We start from the raw sequence: 22,323 nt of genomic DNA on the forward strand, positions 1-22,323 counted from the left end.
AAGCGGATACTGATTAGGAATGATCAGCCATGATCACATTGAATGGCGGTGCAGGTACGAAGGGCTGAATGGCCTACTCCTGCACCTATTGTCTATTGTCTATAAGTCAAAGTCTTGGGGATAAGTGGGAGATGAAAATGTGTTGCTGGTTAAAGCACAGCAGGTTAGGCAGCATCAAAGGAACAGGAAATTCGACGTATCGGGCCAGAGCCCTTCCTGATGAAGGGCTCTGGCCCGATACGTCGAATTTCCTGTTCCTTTGATGCTGCCTAACCTGCTGTGCTTTAACCAGCAACACATTTTCAGCTCTGATCTCCAGCATCTGCAGACCTCACTTTTTATTCTACGATAAGTGGGAGATATAAGGAAAAGGAAATGCGCAGTAAAACTTGCCAAAAGATGTAATCTAGGTGACCCATTTGAGAATATATATATATATATATATATATATATACAGATGTTAATCAATATTTATGCAGGGCAAGCAAAGTTTGAGGAGCAGTGTTGTATGAGAACATCAGAACCCTTGTGATTGACAATGATGGAGCTGTTCCTCATCCACATCAAGAGCACACCGTGGGCAGAGTTAAAGAAAGCAGATGGTGGCTTGCCCAGAAAGCTGAACATTTAGGCACATGAATGCGCTGCTCTCTCATCAATGAGCAAGATAACTGATATAGTCTGAGGGCCTCAGCACCTCAGATGGGGGGAGCGGTTTAGAAAGAGAGTCTTTCACTGTGACCTCACCCAGTGCAGGAATTGAACCCCCTCTGCACTGCAAGCTGGCTATCCAGCCAACTGACCCTGTAAACAGTGTTAGAAAGGAGCACAAGCCTGAAAGCAGTATGGAGGGATTGTATGATGAGCAAAGGTTAAACAGGTTGGGACCCTAGTCGCTGAAATGTAGAAGAATGAGAGATGATCTCATTGAAATATATTGGATTCTTAACGGGCTTGACAGGGTCAGTGCTGAGAGGATGTTCCCCTCATGGGAAAGTCTAGGTCCAGAGGGTATCGCTTCAGAATAAAGGGACACCAATTTAAGACTGAGATAAGGATGAATTTCTTCTCTCAGAGAGTTGTGTCTTTGGAATTCCTTGCCACAGAGAACCGCAGGGGGGATGTGGTGGGGAGAGTCCTTGTGTATATTTAAGGCTAAGATAGATTCTTGAATCGGGGAATTGAGAGTTCTGGGGAAAAGACAGGAAAGCAGAATTGAAGATGATCAGATCAGCTCCTACTGAATGGTGGAGCAGGTTAGAAGGGCTGAATGGCCAACTCTTTTTCCTATTTCGTATGGCTTTATGGGGCTCTGCTGAATATTCAATGAGGGTGGGAGCAGGTAATATTGTCAAAGTCAGCCCCAATTGCTCAGTTTTCACTGGACTAACCATCTTGTTGTTAGTCTGTGAGTGTTGTTTCTGCGTATTTAGCTATTAAAACCTCTTGCCCACCACAGCTGCAAGTTATTAATATTATAGACAATAAATAATAGGTGCAGGAGTAGGCCATTCTGCCCTTCGAGCCTGCACCACCATTCAATATGATCATGGCTGATCATCCTTAATCAGTATCCTGTTCCTGCCTTATCTCCCTAACCCCTGATTCCACTATCCTTGAGAGTTCTATCCAACTCTTTCTTAAATGAATCCAGAAACTGGGCCTCCACTGCCCTCTGGGGCAGAGCATTCCACACACCCACCACTCTCTGGGTGAAGAAGTTTCTCCTCATCTCTGTCCTAAATGGCCTACCCCTTATTTTTAAGCTGTGTCCTCTGGTTTGGCACTCACCCATCGGCAGAAACATGTTTCCTGCCTCCAGAGTGTCCAATCCTTTAATAATCTTATATGTCTCAATCAGATCCCCTCTCAATATTGCAGGGAGAGCATCAATCATATGGAATCTCAATGGACAATGGGACCAAGCGACTGTCTCCAGAGCTTAAATAAATGGGAAATATAAACATATATATATAGGAGCAAGAGATAGCCCTTCAACCCTGCTTCGCCATTCACTAAGATCATGGCTAATCTGATTGCTGCACACTCTGACCTCTGCCCCATATCCTTTTGTGTGTCGGGAATCTATCCACCTCTGCATTTAAAGTATTCAATGGCTGAACTTTTAGCACAGCCTGAGGAGGAGAGTTCCAAACGTTCACGGTCCTCTGTGAGAAAACATTTTGCCTAATCTTTGTCTTAAAAGGATAATCCCTTATTTTGAAAGTGAGTCAAGTTGGTAGAGGGAGAAAGAAATGTGGAGGGGAGAGAAAGATGGGTTTAAGAGAGAAAATGAGAGAGATAGGAAGATAAGAAAAAAAGTTACAATTTGGTATTTCTCAGATGTCACAAAACAGTTTACAATCTGAAGAAAGGAATTTCACACTTATCATAGAATCCCCTGTAGTGTGGAAGCAGACCATTCAGCCCATCAAGTCGACACCAGCCCTCTGAAGAGCATCACACCCAGATCTATTCCCCTACCCTATCCCTGGAGCTCTGCCTTATGGGCAGCATGGTGGCTCAGTGGTTAGCACTACAGCCTGACAGCACCAAGGTCCCAGGTTCGATTCCAGCCTCAGGCAACTGTCTGTGTGGAGTTTGCACATTCTCCCCGTGTCTGTGTGGGTTTCCTCCCACAGTCCCAAGATGTGCAGATCAGGTGAATTGGCCATAGAATTAGGTGCATTAGTCAGAGGGGATTGGGTCTGGGTAGGTTACTCTGCGGAGGGTCGGTGTAGACTGTTTGGGCCCAAAGGCCTGCTCCCACACTGTAGGGAATAAAATCTAATCTAATCTTACCCATATATCTCCTTGGACTGTAGGAGGAAATGTGCAAACTCCACACAGCCAGTTGCTCGAGGGGCAGAATCAAATCCGGGTCCCTGGCGCTGTGACGCTGCAGTGTTAACCACAGATCCACCATGCTTATAATTTCTCATTTCTGGGGCTAGAGAGGTTAGTGAATAGTTCATAGTTATTACACCCTTTCTTAGGGAGCTTATGGTATTCGTGAATAGATTTAGGTTCCTATGGTAGGTTTACTGCTTGATTCATGTACAAAATCCAACAACTTCATCAAATTCACAGGGAGACCGAGTCTGAGACATTGTTTTCATGAGGCTAGTGGTGAAACATCGCATTTCCCAGCAACTTATTTGCAATTGATGGAATGCTTCTTCCATTTGAAACTATTAGATTAGATTAGATTCCCTACAGTGTGGAAACAGGCCCTTTGGCCCAACAAGTCCACACCTCACAGCGCCAGAGACCCGGGTTCAATTCCCACCTCAGGCAACTGTCTGTGTGTGGAGTTTGCACATTCTCCCCGTGTCTGCGTGGGCTTCCTCCTGTTTCCTCCCACAGTCCAAAGATGTGCAGGTCAGGTGAACTGGCCATGCTAAATTGCTAGTGTTAGGTGAAGGGGTAAACGTAGGGGAATGGGTCTGGGTGGGTGGTGGGTCGGTGTGGACTTGTTGGGCAGAAGGCCCTGTTTCCACACTGTAAGTAATCTAATCCTGCCATGGCAGATGGTGGAAATTGGATTCAATAATGATCTGGAATTCAGAGTCTAATGGTGATTATGAAACCACTCTTGGGGAAAGCCTTATCTGGTTCACTAATGTCCTTTAGGGAAGGAAACTGCCATCTTTACATGGTCTAGCCTACATGTGACTCCAGACCCACAGCCAATGGGGTTGACTCTTAACTGCCCTCTTGGGTAATAAATGCTGGCTTGACCAGTGATGCCCTCATCCCATGGATAATAAAAAAAACGTTTAATTTGTGATTATTTATGAGGGGAAATTATCGAACAACTGGCACTATCGGACTGAAGTACAGACAGAAATGGAGGAAATTAAACTTTAAATAGATCTGTACTTTCTAATTTAAAAAAATCTAATTGCATATCTAGTTGTACTTTTTTTATGGCTGAGGGGGATGGTGGTTTTTCCTTTTTATTAAGGATAATAATTCCGCTAATTGACTTAATTTATTTTAACCGATCCCCCACATGAATTGTCAGCAGCTGTATAAATAGGCTAAAGGGAAGCAGAGAAACTACTCCAGATATTTCTTGGGTTTGTTTTCATGGTGAGGTGGTTATTCTTTGCATAATTTTTTTTGTGAAAAGTTGGAACTGGGAGAAAGCAGGAAGAAGGGGCATTTAAAATGGTGAGTAAACTAAAAGCGTGTCTCATACCTTTTGAAGTTGTGTGACCAATTTCTTTTTTTTTTAATCTAAAAAATGTGGATCAGAGACTGTTCTATGATGATTCTCATCTTGGTCTGAGTAATGTGCCCTGATTTTTTTAAAATGAGTTATCTGTAGGGGGGAGTTGTAGGGGGGAGTTGAGGTGAAGTGTAGGTATGAGGTTGAACTGTCTGGGGATTAATTCTGGGAAAGATGGATAGAATATTTTTTTTAAATCTCAAAATTGTAGTGTATTCTTCCCAATGACTGCCTCTGCCTCTGGTTAACCCAGGTCCTGCAGTTTGAGAAGCTGCCTGCCAAATTCATCTCGGAGGTTAAACCTTTGCTACCCAGCTCTTTATCCTTCAATTTAATGGCTGCAAGTCTATCCCGGTGGAAGAGATTGTTAACTCTTCACAAATTAAATCTGGAAGTTTCTCTCACCAGTGTGGAGAGAGTGTGGAACCCATGACTACTTGGGCTGGGAGAGGTATATCTAATAAGGGAGTGGAATCCAGGTCAGACCCTCTGCTCAATCATCGAGATGTACAGCATGGAAACAGACCCTTCGGTCCAACCTGTCCATGCCGACCAGATATCCCAACCCAATCTAGTCCCACCTGCCAGCACCCGTCCCATATCCCTCCAAACCCTTCCTATTCATATACCCATCCAAATGCCCCTTAAATGTTGCAATTGTACCAGTCTCCACCACTTCCTCTGGCAGCTCATTCCATACATGAACCACTCTCTGTGTGACAAAGTTGCCCGTTAGGTCTCTTTTATATTGTTCCCCTCTCACCCTAAACTTATGCCCTCCAGTTCTGGACTCCCCAGGGAAAAGACTTTGTCTATTTATCCTAACCATACCCCTCATAATTTTGTAAACCTCACCCCTCAGCCTCCGACGCTCCAGGGAAAATAACCTCAGCCTATTCAGCCTCTCCCTATAGCTCAGATCCTCCCACCCTGGCAACATCCTTGTAAATCTTTTCTGAAACCTTTCAAGTTTCACAACATCTTTCCAATAGGAAGGAGACCAGAATTGTACACAATATTCCAACAGTGGTCTAACCAATGTCCTGTACAGCCGAAACATGACCTCCCGACTCCTGTACTCAATACTCTGACCGATAAAGGAAAGCATACCAAATGCCTTCTGGCCCATCTGGTCAAGATCCTGTTGTAATCTGAGGTAACCCTCCAGTGTGTCCTGCTGAAAATAGAAAATAGTGTAAGCAGGGCTAGTAGGCTATAAGAATACCAATTGGCCTATCAGTGCAAAAAAATGAGATTTACTCCATTATTCCATCATGGAATCTGGGTGATGCTGTCTGTCCTGCCACGTTTCATCTAAAAGACAAAACAGATCCACAATGTAGTTAACTTGGGTCATGTGTAGGCCAGACCAAGTAAAGACAGCCGATTTCCTTCCCCTAAAGGGCATTAGTGAGCCAGATTTTTTTTATTTCCAATAGCTTCATGGTCTCTAGATTCTTAATTCCAGGTTCTTTCTTGAACTAATTTTACCATCTGCCTTGTCAGGACTTGAACCTAGCTCCCAGAACACACTCACGGTTACTAGTCCAGTGACAATAGGGGAGGCAGTGATCTCGCACTCAGATTCCATGCTAGTGCGCAAACTTCTCGATGGAAATGTCCATGCAATCAATTGTTCCAGCTCCCCCAATGCACTTCTAACAGTTCACTTCCTCTCCTACAGCGTGAATGTATCTCCGTCCATGTTGGCCAGGCTGGTGTCCAGATGGGCAATGCTTGCTGGGAGCTGTACTGTTTGGAACATGAAATCGAGTCTGATGGACTCAGACCTGATGAGAAAAATGCAAGTGAGGCTGATGATTCTGTTGACACCTTCTTCTGTGAGACAAGAGCTGGGAAATACGTACCCAGGGCAATCTTTGTGGATTTGGAGCCAACTGTGATCGGTAATCATGACACTTAAACCTTCCTTTAAGTTTTTATCTTGCAGAAACAACCGTGAGCCTTCCAAAAACTATGTTGCGATAGTACTTTGTTCAAGGTAAAGACTTTCTCCCTTATCAATGATTTGCTGTAACTGGAAATTAAATTGAATTTATTGTCACGTGTACCGAGGCAGTGAGAAGCTTTGTCGTGCGAGCTGAGGTGATTGCTTGCTTTTTTTTAAAAAAAGGCAACGATGGATCTAACTATTCTAGACAGGAAACTAATTTCCTAACTATTGTAACTATATATCTCTGACACTCCTAATGTCATGGATACCTTTTTAAGTGGAAGGGATGCAACTATTGGAACTAACTGGCTCAAAGGTAGAAGACAGAGGGTGGTGGTGGAGGGTTGTTTCTCAGACTGGAGGCCTGTGACCAGTGGAGTGCCACAAGGATCAGTGCTGGGTCCTCTACTTTTTGTCATTTACATAAATGATTTGGATGTGAGCATAAGAGGTACAGTTAGTAAGTTTGCAGATAACACCAAAATTGGAGGTGTAATGGACAGCGAAGAAGGTTACCTCAGATTACAACAGGATCTGGACCAGATGGGCCAATGGGCTGAGAAGTGGCAGATGGAGTTTAATTCAGATAAATGCGAGGTGCTGCATTTTGGGAAAGCAAATCTTAGCAGGACTTATACAATTAATGGTAAGGTCTTGGGGAGTGTTGCTGAACAAACAGACCTTGGAGTGCAGGTTCATAGCTCCATGAAAGTGGAGTCACAGGTAGATAGGATAGCGAAGAAGGCATTTGGTATGCTTTCCTTTATCGGTCAGAGTATTGAGTACAGGAGTTGGGAGGTCATGTTGTGGCTGTACAGGACATTGGTTAGGCCACTGTTGGAATATTGCATGCAATTCTGGTCTCCTTTCTATCGAAAAGGTGTTGTGAAACTTGAAAGGGTTCAGAAAAGATTTACAAGGATGTTGCCAGGGTTGGAGGATCTGAGCTGTAGGGAGAGGCTGAACAGGTCGGACTGTTTTCCCTGGAGCGTCGGAGGCTGAGGGGTGACCTTATAGAGGTTTACAAAATCATGAGGGACACGGATAGGATAAATAGACAAAGTTTTTCCCTGGGGTCGGGAAGTCCAGAACTAGAGGGCATAGGTTTAGGGTGAGAGGGCAAAGATATAAAAGAGACCCAAGGGGCAACTTTTTCTCGCAGAGGGTGGTACGGGTATGGAATGAGCTGCCAGAGGATGTGGTGGAGGCTGGTACAATTACAACATTTAAGAGGCGTTTGGATGGGTATATGAATAGGAAGGGTTTGGAGGGATATGGGCCGGGTGCTGGCAGGTGGGACTAGATTGGGTTGGGATACCTGGTCGGCATGGACGGGTTGAACCGAAGGGTCTGTTTCCCTGCTGTACATCTCTATGACTCTATAACTTACTGGGCTGTATACTCTGCCTTGTTTGTAAAATGAGTAATGGGGTTTGAGATGATGCAAAGAGTTAATGGTGTAAATAAACTTTAAATTAGTTAGGCTGCACCTGTATTGGGAGCCTCTTTATACAAAAGGTAATGGAAGGGGTGACTCAGTGGTTAATGCTGCTGCTCCCACAGCACCAGGGACATAGGTTCAAAGCCAGCCTTGAATGAGTCTCTGTGGAATTTACAGGTTTTCAGTGTCTAGGCTTCTGGATGATCTAATTCTCTACCATAATCCAAAGATGTGCAGGTTAGGTGGGTTGGCCATCACAAACGATGGGTGATGAGGTGGGAGCTGGTACTGGGTGGGATCTTTGCAGTGCAGACTTAATGGGCTGAATGGCCTCTTCCTACACTATAGATATTCTAAATGTACAAGCCCCTGCTGAGGCTGGGGCGGGGGGGGGGCTAATAGAAAAGTTCATAACTGGGATTACTCTTTAGATGTCTAGAGTAGAGTGGGGCTGGAAAAGCACAGCAAGTCAGGCAGCATCCGAGGGGCAGGAAAATCGACGTTTCAGGCAAAAGCCCTTCATCAGGAATACGCTTTAGATCCACCACTAAGATGGGTAAACACAAGCCCACTTTTACTCATGAAATTGAAACAGGCTGATTGGCCATCTCCTGCTTTATAATAGCCCGGGATTTAGGACCATCAGTGGTCTAACCTTTTTTAACCCAAGAAATCTCTGTCATACAGGTGATCGATGAAGAAATATCCGATGCATGTAAGAATGGCACAGCCAAAGTCCTGGTTATTTAAAATGCACATTGAATAGGCAAATCATCTCAGTAGAGGCAGTTTTTAGGAGTTCATATAACTTAGTGATAACTCTTCTGAACAGTATGTCACCAAACTTACAAGGGAGCGTGTAATCTTAGATCTGTATAATGAGACAGATAAAATTAATGAACTTGTAGTTAAGGATTCTCTTAGAAAAAGTGATCACAGTATGATCGAATTTCAGATACAAATGGAGGGTAAAATAACATAAAACCAGGGTGTTATGCTTAAACAAGGAGACTATAAATGGATGAGGAAGGAGTTGGCTAAATTACACTGGGACACAAGTTATATGGTGGAACAGTGGAGACTTTCAAAGAGATTTTTCAGTGCTCAAGGAAAGGATAGTAAGAGTAGGAAGAGCCACCCTTGGATAACCAAGGAAATAAAGGAAGGCTTCCAATTAAAAGCTCAGGCTTACAAAGTACCCAAGAGTAGTGGGAAACAGGAAGACTGGGAAAACTTTAAAAAGCAACAAAGAATCATGAAGCAAGAAATAAAGGAAAGATAATTTGCTTTCATAATCTAGCTCCGAATATAAAAACAGGTCAGAAAAGTTCCTATAAATATAGGAAAAGGCTGGCTAAAGTGGACGCAGGTCCCTTGCAGAAAGAAAAAGGGAATTAATATTGGGTAGTGCTGAAATGGCTGAGGCCTTGAATAACTATTTTGTGTCAGTCTTCCCAGTGGACGATGTGTCTAACATGCCAAAGAATGATGTTAAGGAGACGATGGGAAGTGAGGACCTCAATTAAATTGTTATCACTAATGGGATAGTGCTGAGCAAAACTGAGCGTCTAAGGGTCGATAAGTCCCCTGGTCCTGATGGAATGTATCTCAGGGTGCTGAAAGAAACGGTGGAAGTTATAGTAGGTGCATTAGTGATAATTTGCTAAAATTCACTGGACTCCAGACAGGTCCAGGTGGATTGAAAGACCGTGGATGTCATGCTGCTGTTTAAAAAGGGTGTAGACAAAAGGCAGGTAACTATAGGCCTGTTATCTTAACATCTGTAGTCAGGAAAATGCTGGAGGCTATCATTAAAGAAGAAATAGTGAGACATCTGCATGGAAAAGGTTCCATCAGGCAGACACAGCATGGATTCAGGAAGGGAAGGTTGTGTTTGACAAACTTACTGGAGTTCTTTGAGGGTGGAGCAAACAAGGTGGATGGAGGGGAGCAGGTGGATGCTATGTACTTAGATTTCCAGAAGGCGTTCGATAAGGTGCCACATACAAGACTCATCCATAAGATAAGAATGCATAGAGTTGCAGGGAATGTACTAGCATGGATAGAGGACTGGTCCACCAATTGAAAGCAGAGTTGGGATAAATGGGTGTTTCTCTGGTTGGAGATCAGAGGTGAGTGGGGTGCCGCAGGGGTCAGTGTTGGGCCCACGATTGTTCATGATATATAAATGATTTGGGAGAGGAGGCCAAGTGTAACATCCAAGTTTGCTGATGACATTAAATTGTGTGGAAGGCAAACTGTGCGGATGATGTGGAGGGGCTGCAGAGACTTAGATAGGTTAAATGAGTGGGTAAGGGTCTGGCACTTGGAGTACAATGTTGGTAAATGAGGTTATCCACTTTGGAAGTAAATGTAGTAAACGGTATTATTTAAATGGTGAAAGATTGCAGCATAATGCGGTGCAGAGGGACTTAGGAGTACTCACACATGAAACACTACAAGTTGATTTGCAGGTGCAACAGATAATCAGGAAGGCAAATGGAATGTTGGCTTTTATTGATGGAGGGGTTGAATTGAAGAGCAGGGAGGTTCTGCTCCAAGTCTACAAGGTGTTGGTGAGGTTCTGGTCTCCTTACTTGAGAAGGGATACACTGGTGCAGAGGAGGGTCACCAGGTTGATTCCAGGGATGAGGGGGTTACCCTGTAAGGAAAGGTTGAGCCACCTGGGACTGTACTTGCTAGAATTTGAAGATTGCCAGGGGATCTTTCCTCTCCCTTTCATCGGGATATGTCTCTAAGATGGAGTGGGTGGGACTAGGACTAGGGGACATGGCCTCAAGATTAGGGGGAGTAGATTTAGGACAGATGAGGAGGAACTGTTTTTCCCAGAGAGTAGTGAATCTATTAAAATCTCTGCCCAAGGAAACACAGGCAGTTTAATTAAATATATTCAAGGCAAGTTGAATGGGTTTTTGAATGGAATAGGAATGAAGGGTTATGAGGATAATGCAGGTAGGAGGAGATGAGACGGTTGATAGATTAGCCATGATTGATGGAGCAGGCTTGATGGGCCAAATGGCCTACATCTGTTGATACAAAACTATAAATACCTAGACTTCTGTCACTCTGGACATGTTCATTTCAATCTAATGGTAACAGTGAATACAATTCCCAATACAATGTGAATAATCAAAGCTTTTGTTTTTCATTCATTGGGTGGTTTGCAAGAATGCTGTTCATCTGGTCAAGAATTGCCCTGTGAAACCTGTCAATCTGCCTATTTAACGTTACCTGGTTTAACTTAAACCATGGCAACTGCAATCAGTCTAAAACTATTGCATTCTTCATGGCAAACCACCCCCCCAACCCCTCAGTTGTTCAAATTCCAACAAAGCAGTGTTCTCTTGTACAGTATAAAATATAGCTCTCCTTGTATTGATATTCCTGAGCCTTGCACTCATCAGGTCAAAGCTTTGCTGAAATCTCCTCTTTTCTCAGAAAGAGGCTTGAGAGTTGACACTTATAGAGGCCAATAAAATCATGAGGGGCATGGATAAGGTAAATCTTCGAGGAGAAAGTGAGGTCTGCAGATGCTGGAGATCAGAGCGGAAAATGTGTTGCTGGAAAAGCGCAGCAGGTCAGGCAGCATCCAAGGAGCAGGAAATTCGACGTTTCGGGCATGATTCCTGAAGAAGGGCTTATGCCCGAAACGTCGAATCTCCTGTTCCTTGGATGCTGCCTGACCTGCTGCGCTTTTCCAGCAACACATTTTCAGCATGGATAAGGTAAATACCAAGTATTTTCCCTGGGGTTGAGTGCCCAGAACTAGAGGTCATAGGTTTAGGGTGAGAGGGGAAAAATATAAGAGACCTAAGGGGCAACTTTTTCACAGAGAGGGTGGTAAGTGTACCTAATGAGTTACCAGAGGAAGTGGTGGAGGCTGGTACAATTACAGCATTTAAAAGGTTAAAAAAAATCACATCAGGTTATAGTCCAACAGGTTTATTTCAACCCACTGGTCCTTCATCAGTTGGTTGTGAATTTTTAACTTTGTACACCCCAGTCCATCACCTGCACCTCCAAATCAAAAGACATCTGGATGGATATATGAATAGGAAAGATTTAGAGGAATATGGGCCAAGTGCTGGCAAATGGGACTAGATTAATTTCAGATATCTGGTTGGCATGGATGAGTTGGACCAAAGGGTTTGTTTCGTGTTGTACATCTCTCTCTAAGATGAGTGACCAGCAAAAGACCAGATCAGGATTGCAATTTATTTTTTGTAGATGAGGTCCGGACTGGCACTTATCACCAGCTGTTCCACCCTGAGCAGCTCATCACCGGGAAGGAAGATGCTGCCAACAACTACGCCCGTGGGCACTACACCATCGGCAAGGAGCTGATCGACCCAGTCTTGGACCGCATTTGCAAGTTGGTATGAGTGTGTGCATATGCATGAGAACTTTCTCCCACATATGAAAGTGATTTGGGAAAGCTGTTTAGAAATCTGAGGTGCAGTAGCCCAGTCTGCTCATTCCCACTGCTGCACACCCCTTCCCTGACCACCCAGCCCCTTTTCACCCCACTGCAATATTAGTGAGCTGCTTTGATGGGTTAAAGTGTCTCCCATCATTCATGGCCTATAGCATTGCCTAGACCAGCATTTATTGCCCAAGGTAAAAACCAGGACTGCAGATGCTGGAAACCAGATTCTAGATTAGAGTGGTGCTGGAAAAGCACAGCAGTTCCGGCAGCATCCGAGGAGCAGGAAAAAATCGATGTTTCGGGCAAAAGCCCTTCATCAGGAAGCACAGGCCAAATGCTGGAAGGGTTGAAAACAGCCAACTACATTGTCGTGTGTTTGGAGACCAATTTCCTTCCTTGAAGGGCATTTGTGGAATTAAGGGTTTTTGCCAGATTTGTGACATCAAATACCAAAAAACAACTTCACCTCCCCCACCCACCACCACCGGATAGTTAGTCCACACATTTATTTGGAAACACTAGTTTTCGGAGCGCTGCTCCTTCATCATCAGGTGGTTGTGGAGGTAAAGGTCATGCTCACAGAATTTATAGCCAAAGGAGTCCAGTGTCAGGGAGATGTGATACAGTCAGCAATCGTAGATTGTTGATAAAGGAGGAGCCATTGTCATTCAGAACAGATTACTGCAAGGAAGTGTTACTGAACAAACAGGAACACTACAGGCAACTACCAGCCGCTCTGACCAAACAGCACACCTGTGAACAAAACCATTGATCAGGACTTTGGATCCAGTCCTTCAGAGTTCCCTACGCACCCTCATCCCATGTACTTCTCACATAGGGGACTTCTACTGCCTTCTGAAAATACAAAGCCAACACACCAGGATGCCCCATCGTATCAGGCAATGGGACCCTGTGTCAGAACCTCTCTGGCTATGTTGAAGGCATCTTGAAACCTACTGTACAGGGGATCCCTAGCTTCTGTTGCAGCATTACAGATTTCAGACAGAAACTAGAACCCATGGGCCAGTCGGATCAGGAACATTCCTCATCCCAATGGATGTGTCAGCACTCTACACCAACATCCCCCATGATGATGGCAACAGCATCAGTACTCAACACCAACCTCCCATCTCTGAGCACCGTGCTACAACCCATCCACTTTAACCTCGATCACAACATCTTCACCTTTGACAGCCAGTTCTTCTTCCAGACACCAGAACAGCCATGGGGACCAAATTTGCACCCCAATATGCCAACATTTTCATTCACAAGTTTGAACAAGACTTCTTTTCTGCACAGGTCCTCCAACCAGCACTATACACCAGGTGTATTGACATTTTCTTCCTCTGGACCCATGGTGAGGAGTCACTGAAACAACTACACAGTGATATCAATGAGTTTCATCCCACCATTAAACTTACCATGGGCTTTTTTACAAAGTATCTGTCTCATTCTTGGACGCATCCATCTCCAAGGATGGGCACCTCCCTTTACCGCAAACCCACAGCTAACCTCACGATGCTACACCTTTTCTCCTGCTTTCACCTGCAACATCAAAACAGCCATCCCTGACAGACAAGCCCTATGCATACACAGGATCTGTTCAGATGGGGAGGAATGTGATGGGCACTTGGAAGTACTCAAGTGTGCCCTCATAAGAACAGGATATGACGCTCAACTTATCAACCACCAGTTCTGATGTGCCACAGCGAGAAACCATAATGACCTCCTCCAGGAGACTGACATGTGCTGCAACTTATAGGGTACCCTACATTGTCCAGTACTTCCCAAGAACTGAATAACTACGCCATGTTCTTCACAGCCTGCAACACATTATCAATGAGGATAAGCACCTCACCAAGACCTTCCAAATGCCTCCACTTCACTTATTAAACAGATCATTGTTTGCAGCAAATTGCCTGATTTTCAGGACAACAACACTGTACAACCCTATCACAGCAGCCGTTGCAAGCTGTGTCTGAGTAGTGACATGGGTAACACCATTTACACGTGGAGGCACCTCCCATGCACTCAGCAAGTACTCCTATGACTCGACCAACATTGTCTATCTGATATCCTGAAGGCAAGGATGCCCTGAGGCACGGTACATTGAGACTGAGCAGATACTATGACAACAGATGAACGGACACTGCAGAACAGTCAACAGCCAGGAGTTTTCCCTCCCAGTTGGAGAACACTTCAGTGGTCCAGGACACTTGGCCTTGGACCTTCGGGTGACCATCCCTCAAGGCGGTCTGCGGGACAGACAGCAACACAGAGTGGCTGAGCAGAGGCTGATAGCAAAGTTCAGTATCTGAGGATGGCCTCAACTGGGACCTTGGGTTCATATCACACCATAGGTGACCCCAATGCATGACACACCCTACCCCGCGCACTCTCCAACACATGCACCCTCTCACACATAAACCATCATGCTGTGTGTGTCTTTATATAAACACAATCACATGCACTTACACCCATATGACTCAATCTGTCACTCCTCCGTGTGCACACATAGAAGCTTATGGGGTGAATTTGATTTTGCAGAATTACATTTTATTTTGCTCAAAAACTGCGTAAATCCGTATAAAACTATACAGAGGACACAGACAGACGTCACAACTATTGCTTAAAATAGCTGAGTTCTGGAAAATTCCTATCAAAGAACCGAAACCAGCGTATCCCATGACAAAAGATGTAAGTTTTAATCTAAGATTGTTTACCGTCCCACATTTCCATGACACTGGAATCCTTTCGCTATAAATTCTGCGAGCATGAACTTAACCTCCACAACCTGGTCACATATACCCTAGAACTCTGGGAAGCTAGGGAAGTGATTGCTGAGCCTCTTACTGAGATATTTGTATCATCGATAGTCACAGGTGAGGTGCTGGAAGACTGGAGGTTGGCTAATGTGGTGCCACTGTTCAAGAAGGGTGGTAAGGACAAGCCAGGGAACTATAGACCGGTGAGCCTGATGTTCATGGTGGACAAGTCATTGGAGGGACAGAATGTACATGTATTTGGAAAGGCAAGGACTGATTAGGAATAGTCAACATGGTTTTGTGCGTGGGAAATCATGTCTCACAAACTTGATTGAGGTTTTTGAAGAAGTAACAAAGAGGATTGATGAGGGCAGAGTGATAGATGTGATCTATATGGGCTTCAGTAAGGCATTCGACAAGGCTTCCCAGAGGAGACTGGTTAGCAAGGTTAGATCTCACGGAATACAGGGAGAACTAACTATTTGGATAAAGAACTGGCTCAAAGGTAGTAGACAGAGGGTGGTGGTGGAGGGTTGTTTTTCAGACTGGAGGCCTGTGACCAGTGGAGTGCCACAAGGATCAGTGCTGGGCCACTACTTTTCTTCATTTATATAAACGATTTGGATGTGAGCACAAGAGGTACAGTTAGTAAGTTTGCAGATGACACCAAAATTGGAGGTGTAGTGGACAGCGAATCAGGTTACCTCAAATTATAATTAGATCTTGATCAGATGGGCCAATGGGCTGAGAAGTGGCAGATGGAGTTTAATTCAGATAAATGCGAGGTGCTACATTTTGGGAAAGCAAATCTTAGTAGGACTTATGCACTTAATGGCAAGGTCCTGGGAAGTGTTGCTGAACAAAGAGACCTTGGAGTGCAGGTCATAGCTCCTTGAAAGTGGAGTCGCAGGTAGATAGGATAATGAAGAAGGCACTTGGTATGCTTTCCTTTATTGGTCAGAATATTGAGTACAGGAGTTGGGAGGTCATGTTGTGGCTGTACAGGACATTGGTTAGGCCACTGTTGGAATATTGCGTGAAATTCTGGTCTCCTTCCTACTGGAAAGATCTTGTGAAACTTGAAAGGTTCAGAAATAGATTTACAAGGGTTGGAGGATTTGAGCTACAGGGAGAGGCTGAACAGGCTGGGGTTGTTTTCCCTGGAGGCTGAGGAGTGACCTTTATAGAGGTTTACAAAACCATGAGGGGCATGGGTAGGATAAATAAACAAAGTCTTTTCCCTGGGGTGTGGGAGTCCAGAACTAGAGGGCATAGGTTTAGGGTGAGAGGGGAAAGATATGAAAGACACCTAAGGGGCAACATTTTTCACACAGAGGGTGGTACGTGTATGGAATGAGCTGCCAGAGGAAGTGGTGGAGGCTGGTACAATTGCAACATTTAAAAGGCATTTGGATGGGTATATGAATAGGAAGAGTTTGGAGGGATATAGGCCAAGTGCTGACAGGTGGGACTAGATTGGGTTGGGATATCTGGTTGGCATGTACGGGTTGGACCGAAAGGACTGTTTCTGTACTGTACGTCTGTATGACTCTATAACCAACCAATAAAGGAGCCGCGCTCTGAAAGCTAGTGCTTCCAAATAAACCTGTTGGACTATAACCTGGCATTGTGTGATTTTTAACTTTATCTACCCTATTCCAATACCAGCACCACCAAGCCATGACCCATCACATCTGTATACTGGATGTCCCCATACCATTAGCCTGGTGGTCTGCTTTATTAGACTTTGTGATATTGCCATAGCACCATCGCCTCCTCTCTGAATGGAAGTCCTGTTCCTTCCTTGACTTGTAGTTGAAATGTCTAACCATAACCCAAACCTTTTTCTCAATTTTTGCTTTCTGTGAATTTCCTTTTAACAATTGTTGATTGTTAAATCTGTCAACTCAGTGGCACTTCTTTCAGCTGCGAGGAGACTAAGATCCAGAGTTCTTCCCTAAACCATTCTTCTGCTTGACCTGTCTCCCCTTCATCTCTTTAAAACCTACTTTGTAAATTTGTCATCTCAAACATTAATTTCTTATTTGCTAGATAAGGGTACTATATAATACAAGATGGTAGGACATGTGTGCAACTTAACTCTGGTCTACAGCTTTTTAGTTCTAGCAATCTATGCTGACAAATTGTCACAAATCACAAGCATTGCATTTTTCTCACTTTCAGCCCCACTGCAGTAAGCTTGTCTCTGCAGACAGATCTTGAGATTATAAGATGCAGGTGGTGGTGTTTCCTCTCGCAGCCTAGCTTCGAGCGACGATATTCCCATTCTTTCAGGGTCACTGTGGGTGGCACGGTGGCACAGTGGTTAGCACTGCTGCCTCACAGAGCCTGAGAGCCGGGTTCAATTCCCGACTCAGGCGACTGACTGTGTGGAGTTTGCACGTTCTCCCCGTGTCTGCGTGGGTTTCCTCCGGGTGCTCTGGTTTCCTCCCACAAGATGTGCGGGCCAAGTGAATTGGCCATGCTAAATTGCCCGTAGTGTTAGGTAAGGGGTAAATGTAGGGGTATGGGTTGGTTGCGCTTCGGCGGGTCGGTGTGGACTTGTTGGGCCGAAGGGCCTGTTTCCACACTGTAAGTAATCTAATCTAATTGTACTGGGTCAAAGTCTTGGAGCACCCTCACATCATTGTGGGAGCCCCTACATCATGCAGTGTTTTAAGAAGGTAGCTCACCAACTCTTTTCCCCCCACCCCCGTTCAACTAGAGATATTTGGTAATAAGTGCAAAGCCTATGTCCCATAAGTAAATTGGGTGAGGGGGCGGCGGTGGTGGGGGTGGAAATTGATGCAAGTTACAATGATGATAAAAATCAGACAGATCCCAGCTGAGTTAAGCTAACCATAGCTAGTAAGACCAGATGGTGGAGAGCCCACAAAGCCTATGTCCTCCAAGTCTTTATTGGATCAACATCTCAATTTAACCATATGATTTTCCAATTTAAATTTGGGGATCTATTAGGAATGATACATCGTTGATAAGTCAAGTCTCAGGATTAACCTTCCTGATGAAAAAGGACTTCAAGAGACAAGTAACTCTTGTTTGACAGCAATTATTTTTCTCTTCCAGGCTGACCAATGCGCAGGTCTTCAAGGTTTCCTGGTTTTCCATAGTTTTGGTGGAGGCACTGGCTCAGGATTCACCTCCCTGCTGATGGAACGTCTCTCAGTCGACTACGGCAAGAAGTCCAAGCTGGAGTTTTCCGTCTACCCAGCTCCCAGGATCTCCACCGCTGTGGTGGAACCCTACAACTCCATCCTGACCACTCACACCACACTGGAACACACTGATTGTTCCTTCATGGTGGACAACGAGGCCATCTATGACATCTGCCACAAAAACCTGGACATTGAGCATCCAGGCTACATCAACCTGAACCGTCTGATCGGGCAAATTGTGTCCTCAATCACAGCTTCCCTCCGTTTTGATGGGGCCCTCAATGTTGACTTGGCAGAATTCCAAACTAACTTGGTGCCATACCCTCGTATCCATTTCCCTCTGGCTACCTACGCCCCAGTCATCTCGGCTGAGAAAGCTTACCATGAGCAGCTCTCTGTGGCTGAAATCACCGGTGCCTGCTTTGAGCCAGCAAACCAGATGGTCAAGTGTGACCCTCGCCACGGCAAGTACATGGCTTGCTGCCTGCTCTACCGTGGTGATGTGGTGCCAAAAGACGTCAATGTTGCCATTGCCACCGTGAAGACCAGGCGTTCCATCCAGTTTGTGGACTGGTGCCCAACTGGCTTCAAGGTTGGCATCAACTACCAGCCCCCTACAGTGGTGCCTGGTGGGGACTTGGCCAAGGTGCAGCGAGCTGTGTGTATGCTGAGCAACACCACGGCCATCGCTGAAGCCTGGGCTCGACTCAATCACAAGTTTGATCTGATGTATGCCAAGCGCGCCTTTGTGCATTGGTACGTGGGTGAGGGGATGGAGGAAGGGGAATTCTCAGAGGCCCGTGAAGACATGGCTGCCTTGGAGAAAGATTACGAAGAGGTAGGGAATGATAGTATAACTGACGACTAGGAAGAAGTTTGAATTCTATTAAACTCTTGAGTTTGATCTTTGTGAAATGGCAAAGAGGTAGAACAAAGTGTGTTTTGAATGAATTCCACATGTATTGGAAGCAGGTCTCTCAAATGTAAAAGACATTTCTCTTTGTTTCCTGTCTGAAATTATTAGGTGCAATTTCTTTACTAAATATCAATCAACTGATGCTGTTTTATCCTTAAATTTGATACCAGTTTCAATTTCAGAGGGTCTTGTATTTGTGCCGGTGGTTCCAAATTTGTAATCGTTATGATGTCTCTACTTGTAGCTCCTTCAGTCTGGATTTCCCCACCATGAACTACTTCTAACCAATCACTAAGAATAGTTTCTATTAATAACTTAACACGTGTAACCTGTTGATGCAATTGGACTTGAATTTGGTAGCATCTGTACTGCAGCCTCCACGGCTGCTCTATCCTTCTGAATGTATATTGCAATTGTCTTCGACCTAGAAATAATCATGTTGCCATTCTTGCATGTGTACAGTAGGAAGGGGTGACAGTGTTCAGAACTAATGAGCCCATCTACAATAGCTTATTTGATTCCCATTAAATGTTTTTGGAATGTCACCTCCAATATTTAATGGGAGCCAAATGAATAGCTTTAATTTTCAACCGAGTGCAATATGAATATTAAGACTTGGCGACACAGTGGCTCAGTGGTTAGCACTGCTGCCTCACAGCACAGGGACCCAGGTTCAATTCCAGCCTCTGATGACTGCGTGGAGTTTGCATATTCTCCCCATGTCTGCATGGGTTTCCTCTGGGAGCTCTGGTTTCCTCCCACAGTCCAACGAGGTGCATGTTAGGGTGAATTGGCCAAGGGAAATTGCCCATAGTGTTTAGGGATGTATAGGTTAGGTGTTTTAGTCAGGGGTGAATATAGAGTAGAGTAGTGGGTCTGTTTGGGTTACTCTTTGCAGGGTCGGTGTGGACTTAGGCCCACTGGCCTGTTTCTGAACGGTAAGGATTCTACCTTACACAAAGGGAGGAAGTGTCTAAGCTACCTTCCAACCCATGTGCAGTGTAGCAACTTTTTGTTTGAAGGTGTGGTCACTATTGAGCTCTGGAGATGAGTCGATCTCCAATATAATGCTAACAATGGAGAGGAAATAAAATTGCAACATGGAAATAATGGCCCATTATTTCCAACAAGGCTAACAATTCTCCTTTATTGCTAATTTGGGTAGGATTTATATGGAAAAAGTGAGGACTGCAGATGCTGGAGATCAGAGCTGAAAATGTGTTGCTGGAAAAGCGCAGCAGGTCAGGCAGCATCCAAGGAACAGGAGATTCGACGTTTCGGGCATAAGCCCTTCTTCTGCTGCGCTTTTCCAGCAACACATTTTCGGCTAGGATTTATATGGCTCATCCAGTCTGTGCTTGAATTTAAGACTTTTTTTTAAAAGATCTGGATGTGCCGTTTTAAAACAAACGCACCTTTAGCCAAGAGGGTTTAAATTTTGCTTCCGCTACATTGGCAGGAAAGGAGCTTTTTGTTCTTCAGGGAGATGTAGGTTTTTATCAAACAAGGGAGTGAAATATTGAGGTAGGCAAGAAAAAATGTTTGAGACCGCTAATCCGAGCAAAGGGCTGAATGGCCTCACTTGTTCCTTGTTTGTATTTGTAATGTACACAGGATCAATCCAGGAATGGAAATGTATCACTGCTGTAGTTCTGATTATTCACATTGCAGTCAATGAATGGTAGATAATTCTCTCAAGCAGCTGCAAATGTGTTGCTGGTCAAAGCACAGCAGGCCAGGCAGCATCTCAGGAATAGAGAATTCGACGTTTCGAGCATAAGCCCTTCATCAGGAATGATGAAGGGCTTATGCTCGAAACGTCGAATTCTCTATTCCTGAGATGCTGCCTGGCCTGCTGTGCTTTGACCAGCAACACATTTGCAGCTGTGATCTCCAGCATCTGCAGACCTCATTTTTTACTCGAAGAATTCTCTCAAGCAGGCCAGGCTAGTGTTTATAATCTACTTTCATTTCTACTTCCTCACCCACCATAGTTCTCTCCTCCCTCTTTCTTCAATTATCCTTGAAATATCTACACTTCTGCTCTAATTGTACCATGTGCCAGTCCACTCCAGTCTCTAATCTGTAAAGAGTGTCTGCAGTACCTACATTTACATGTTTTATACTCTCCACACAGTTCTGAAAATGTGTTGCTGGAAAAGCGCAGCAGGTCAGGCAGCATCCAAGGAATAGGAAATTCAACGTTTTGGGCCAGAGCCCTTCATCAGGAATGAGGAGAGTGTGCCAGGCAGGCTAAGATAAAAGGTAGGGAGGAGGGACCTGGGGGAGGGGCGATGGAGATGTGATAGGTGGAAGGAGGTCAAGGTGAGGGTGATAGGCCGGAGTGGGGTGGGGGCGGAGAGGTCAGGAAGAAAATTGTAGGTTAGGAGGGCGGTGCTGAGTTCGAGGGAACCGACTGAGACAAGGTGGGGGAGGGGAAATGAGGAAACTGGAGAAATCTGAGTTCATCCCTTGTGGTTGGAGGGTTCCCAGGCGGAAGATGAGGCGCTCTTCCTCCAACCGTCGTGTTGTTATGTTCTGGCGATGGAGGAGTCCAAGGACCTGCATGTCCTCGGTGGAGTGGAAGGGAGAGTTAAAGTGTTGAGCCACGGGGTGGATACTCTCCACTCAGTTCCCCTGGTCCCGAAAAAAGATCTCAACACTTGGCTAATACTATGTTCTCTTTTTCACTTGAAGGAAAGGCTACAGCATGGAGGCCATTCAGCTCTGAGTCAGGATTTACCCATGTGTATTAATACTTCCACGCACTCTCAAACAGCAGCAAGAGGTCACATAACCCTCTCCTACATGGTAGGTTAGTGACCTAACTCTAGATACTCAGCCTCAGAGTATCCCAGCCTTCCCAGTCCTATCTCTGTAACCCTGCACCTATTATGGCCAATCCACCTGGCATACACATCCCTGGACGTTCTGTACAATTCGGGGGAGGTGAAGCCTTAGTGGAATTACCTGAGTTTCTAGAATAACAGTACCGTGATGGTGGTGATATGGGGCCTGGGCTTCAAATCCTGCTGTGGTAGATGGTGGAATGTGAATTCCATGGAAATCTGGAAGTAATGGTCTAAATGATAACCATGAATCTATTGCTGCTTGTTAGAAAAATCCATCTGATTCACTCATGTCCTTTTAGGGAAGGAAACGGCCATCCTTACCTGATCTGGCCTACACGTGATTTCAGACCCACAGTAATGGGGTTGACTCTTAACTGCCCTCTGGGCAATTAGGGATGGGTCAAAAATGCTGACCTGGCCAGTGATATCCTCATCCTGCGAATGCTAATGTTGTTTCATAGCCGATGCCCTAAGTATGCATCTTTGGGCATTATTAGAGTGGTGCTGGAAAAGCACAGCAGGTCAAGCAGCATCCGAG

General features: G+C 44.9%; 1 protein-coding gene across 1 annotated transcript; it reads left to right on the forward strand.

Annotated features, from left to right (window-relative positions):
- The first annotated feature begins 3,373 nt into the window (after positions 1–3,373).
- On the forward strand, positions 3,374–18,885 carry LOC132817715 (tubulin alpha-4A chain-like). The gene is made up of 4 exons (XM_060828245.1): positions 3,374–3,394; positions 5,919–6,141; positions 11,878–12,026; positions 17,929–18,885. Exons 1-4 carry the CDS (start codon positions 3,374–3,376, stop codon positions 18,883–18,885), a joined length of 1,350 nt encoding a protein of 449 aa, XP_060684228.1.
- Positions 18,886–22,323: the final 3,438 nt, after the last annotated feature.

Source organism: Hemiscyllium ocellatum, chromosome 7, assembly GCF_020745735.1.
Source record: "Hemiscyllium ocellatum isolate sHemOce1 chromosome 7, sHemOce1.pat.X.cur, whole genome shotgun sequence".
Lineage (NCBI taxonomy): Eukaryota > Metazoa > Chordata > Chondrichthyes > Orectolobiformes > Hemiscylliidae > Hemiscyllium > Hemiscyllium ocellatum.

Bases quoted from the DNA above. Each gene is read 5' to 3' on its own strand.
- LOC132817715 (XM_060828245.1), top strand. From the start codon at position 3,374: ATGTGCAGGTCAGGTGAACTG. The intron at 3,395-5,918 runs GCCATGCTAAAT...CCTCTCCTACAG, and splicing joins TGTGCAGGTCAGGTGAACTG to CGTGAATGTATCTCCGTCCA. The intron at 6,142-11,877 runs GTAATCATGACA...TATTTTTTGTAG, and splicing joins TTTGGAGCCAACTGTGATCG to ATGAGGTCCGGACTGGCACT.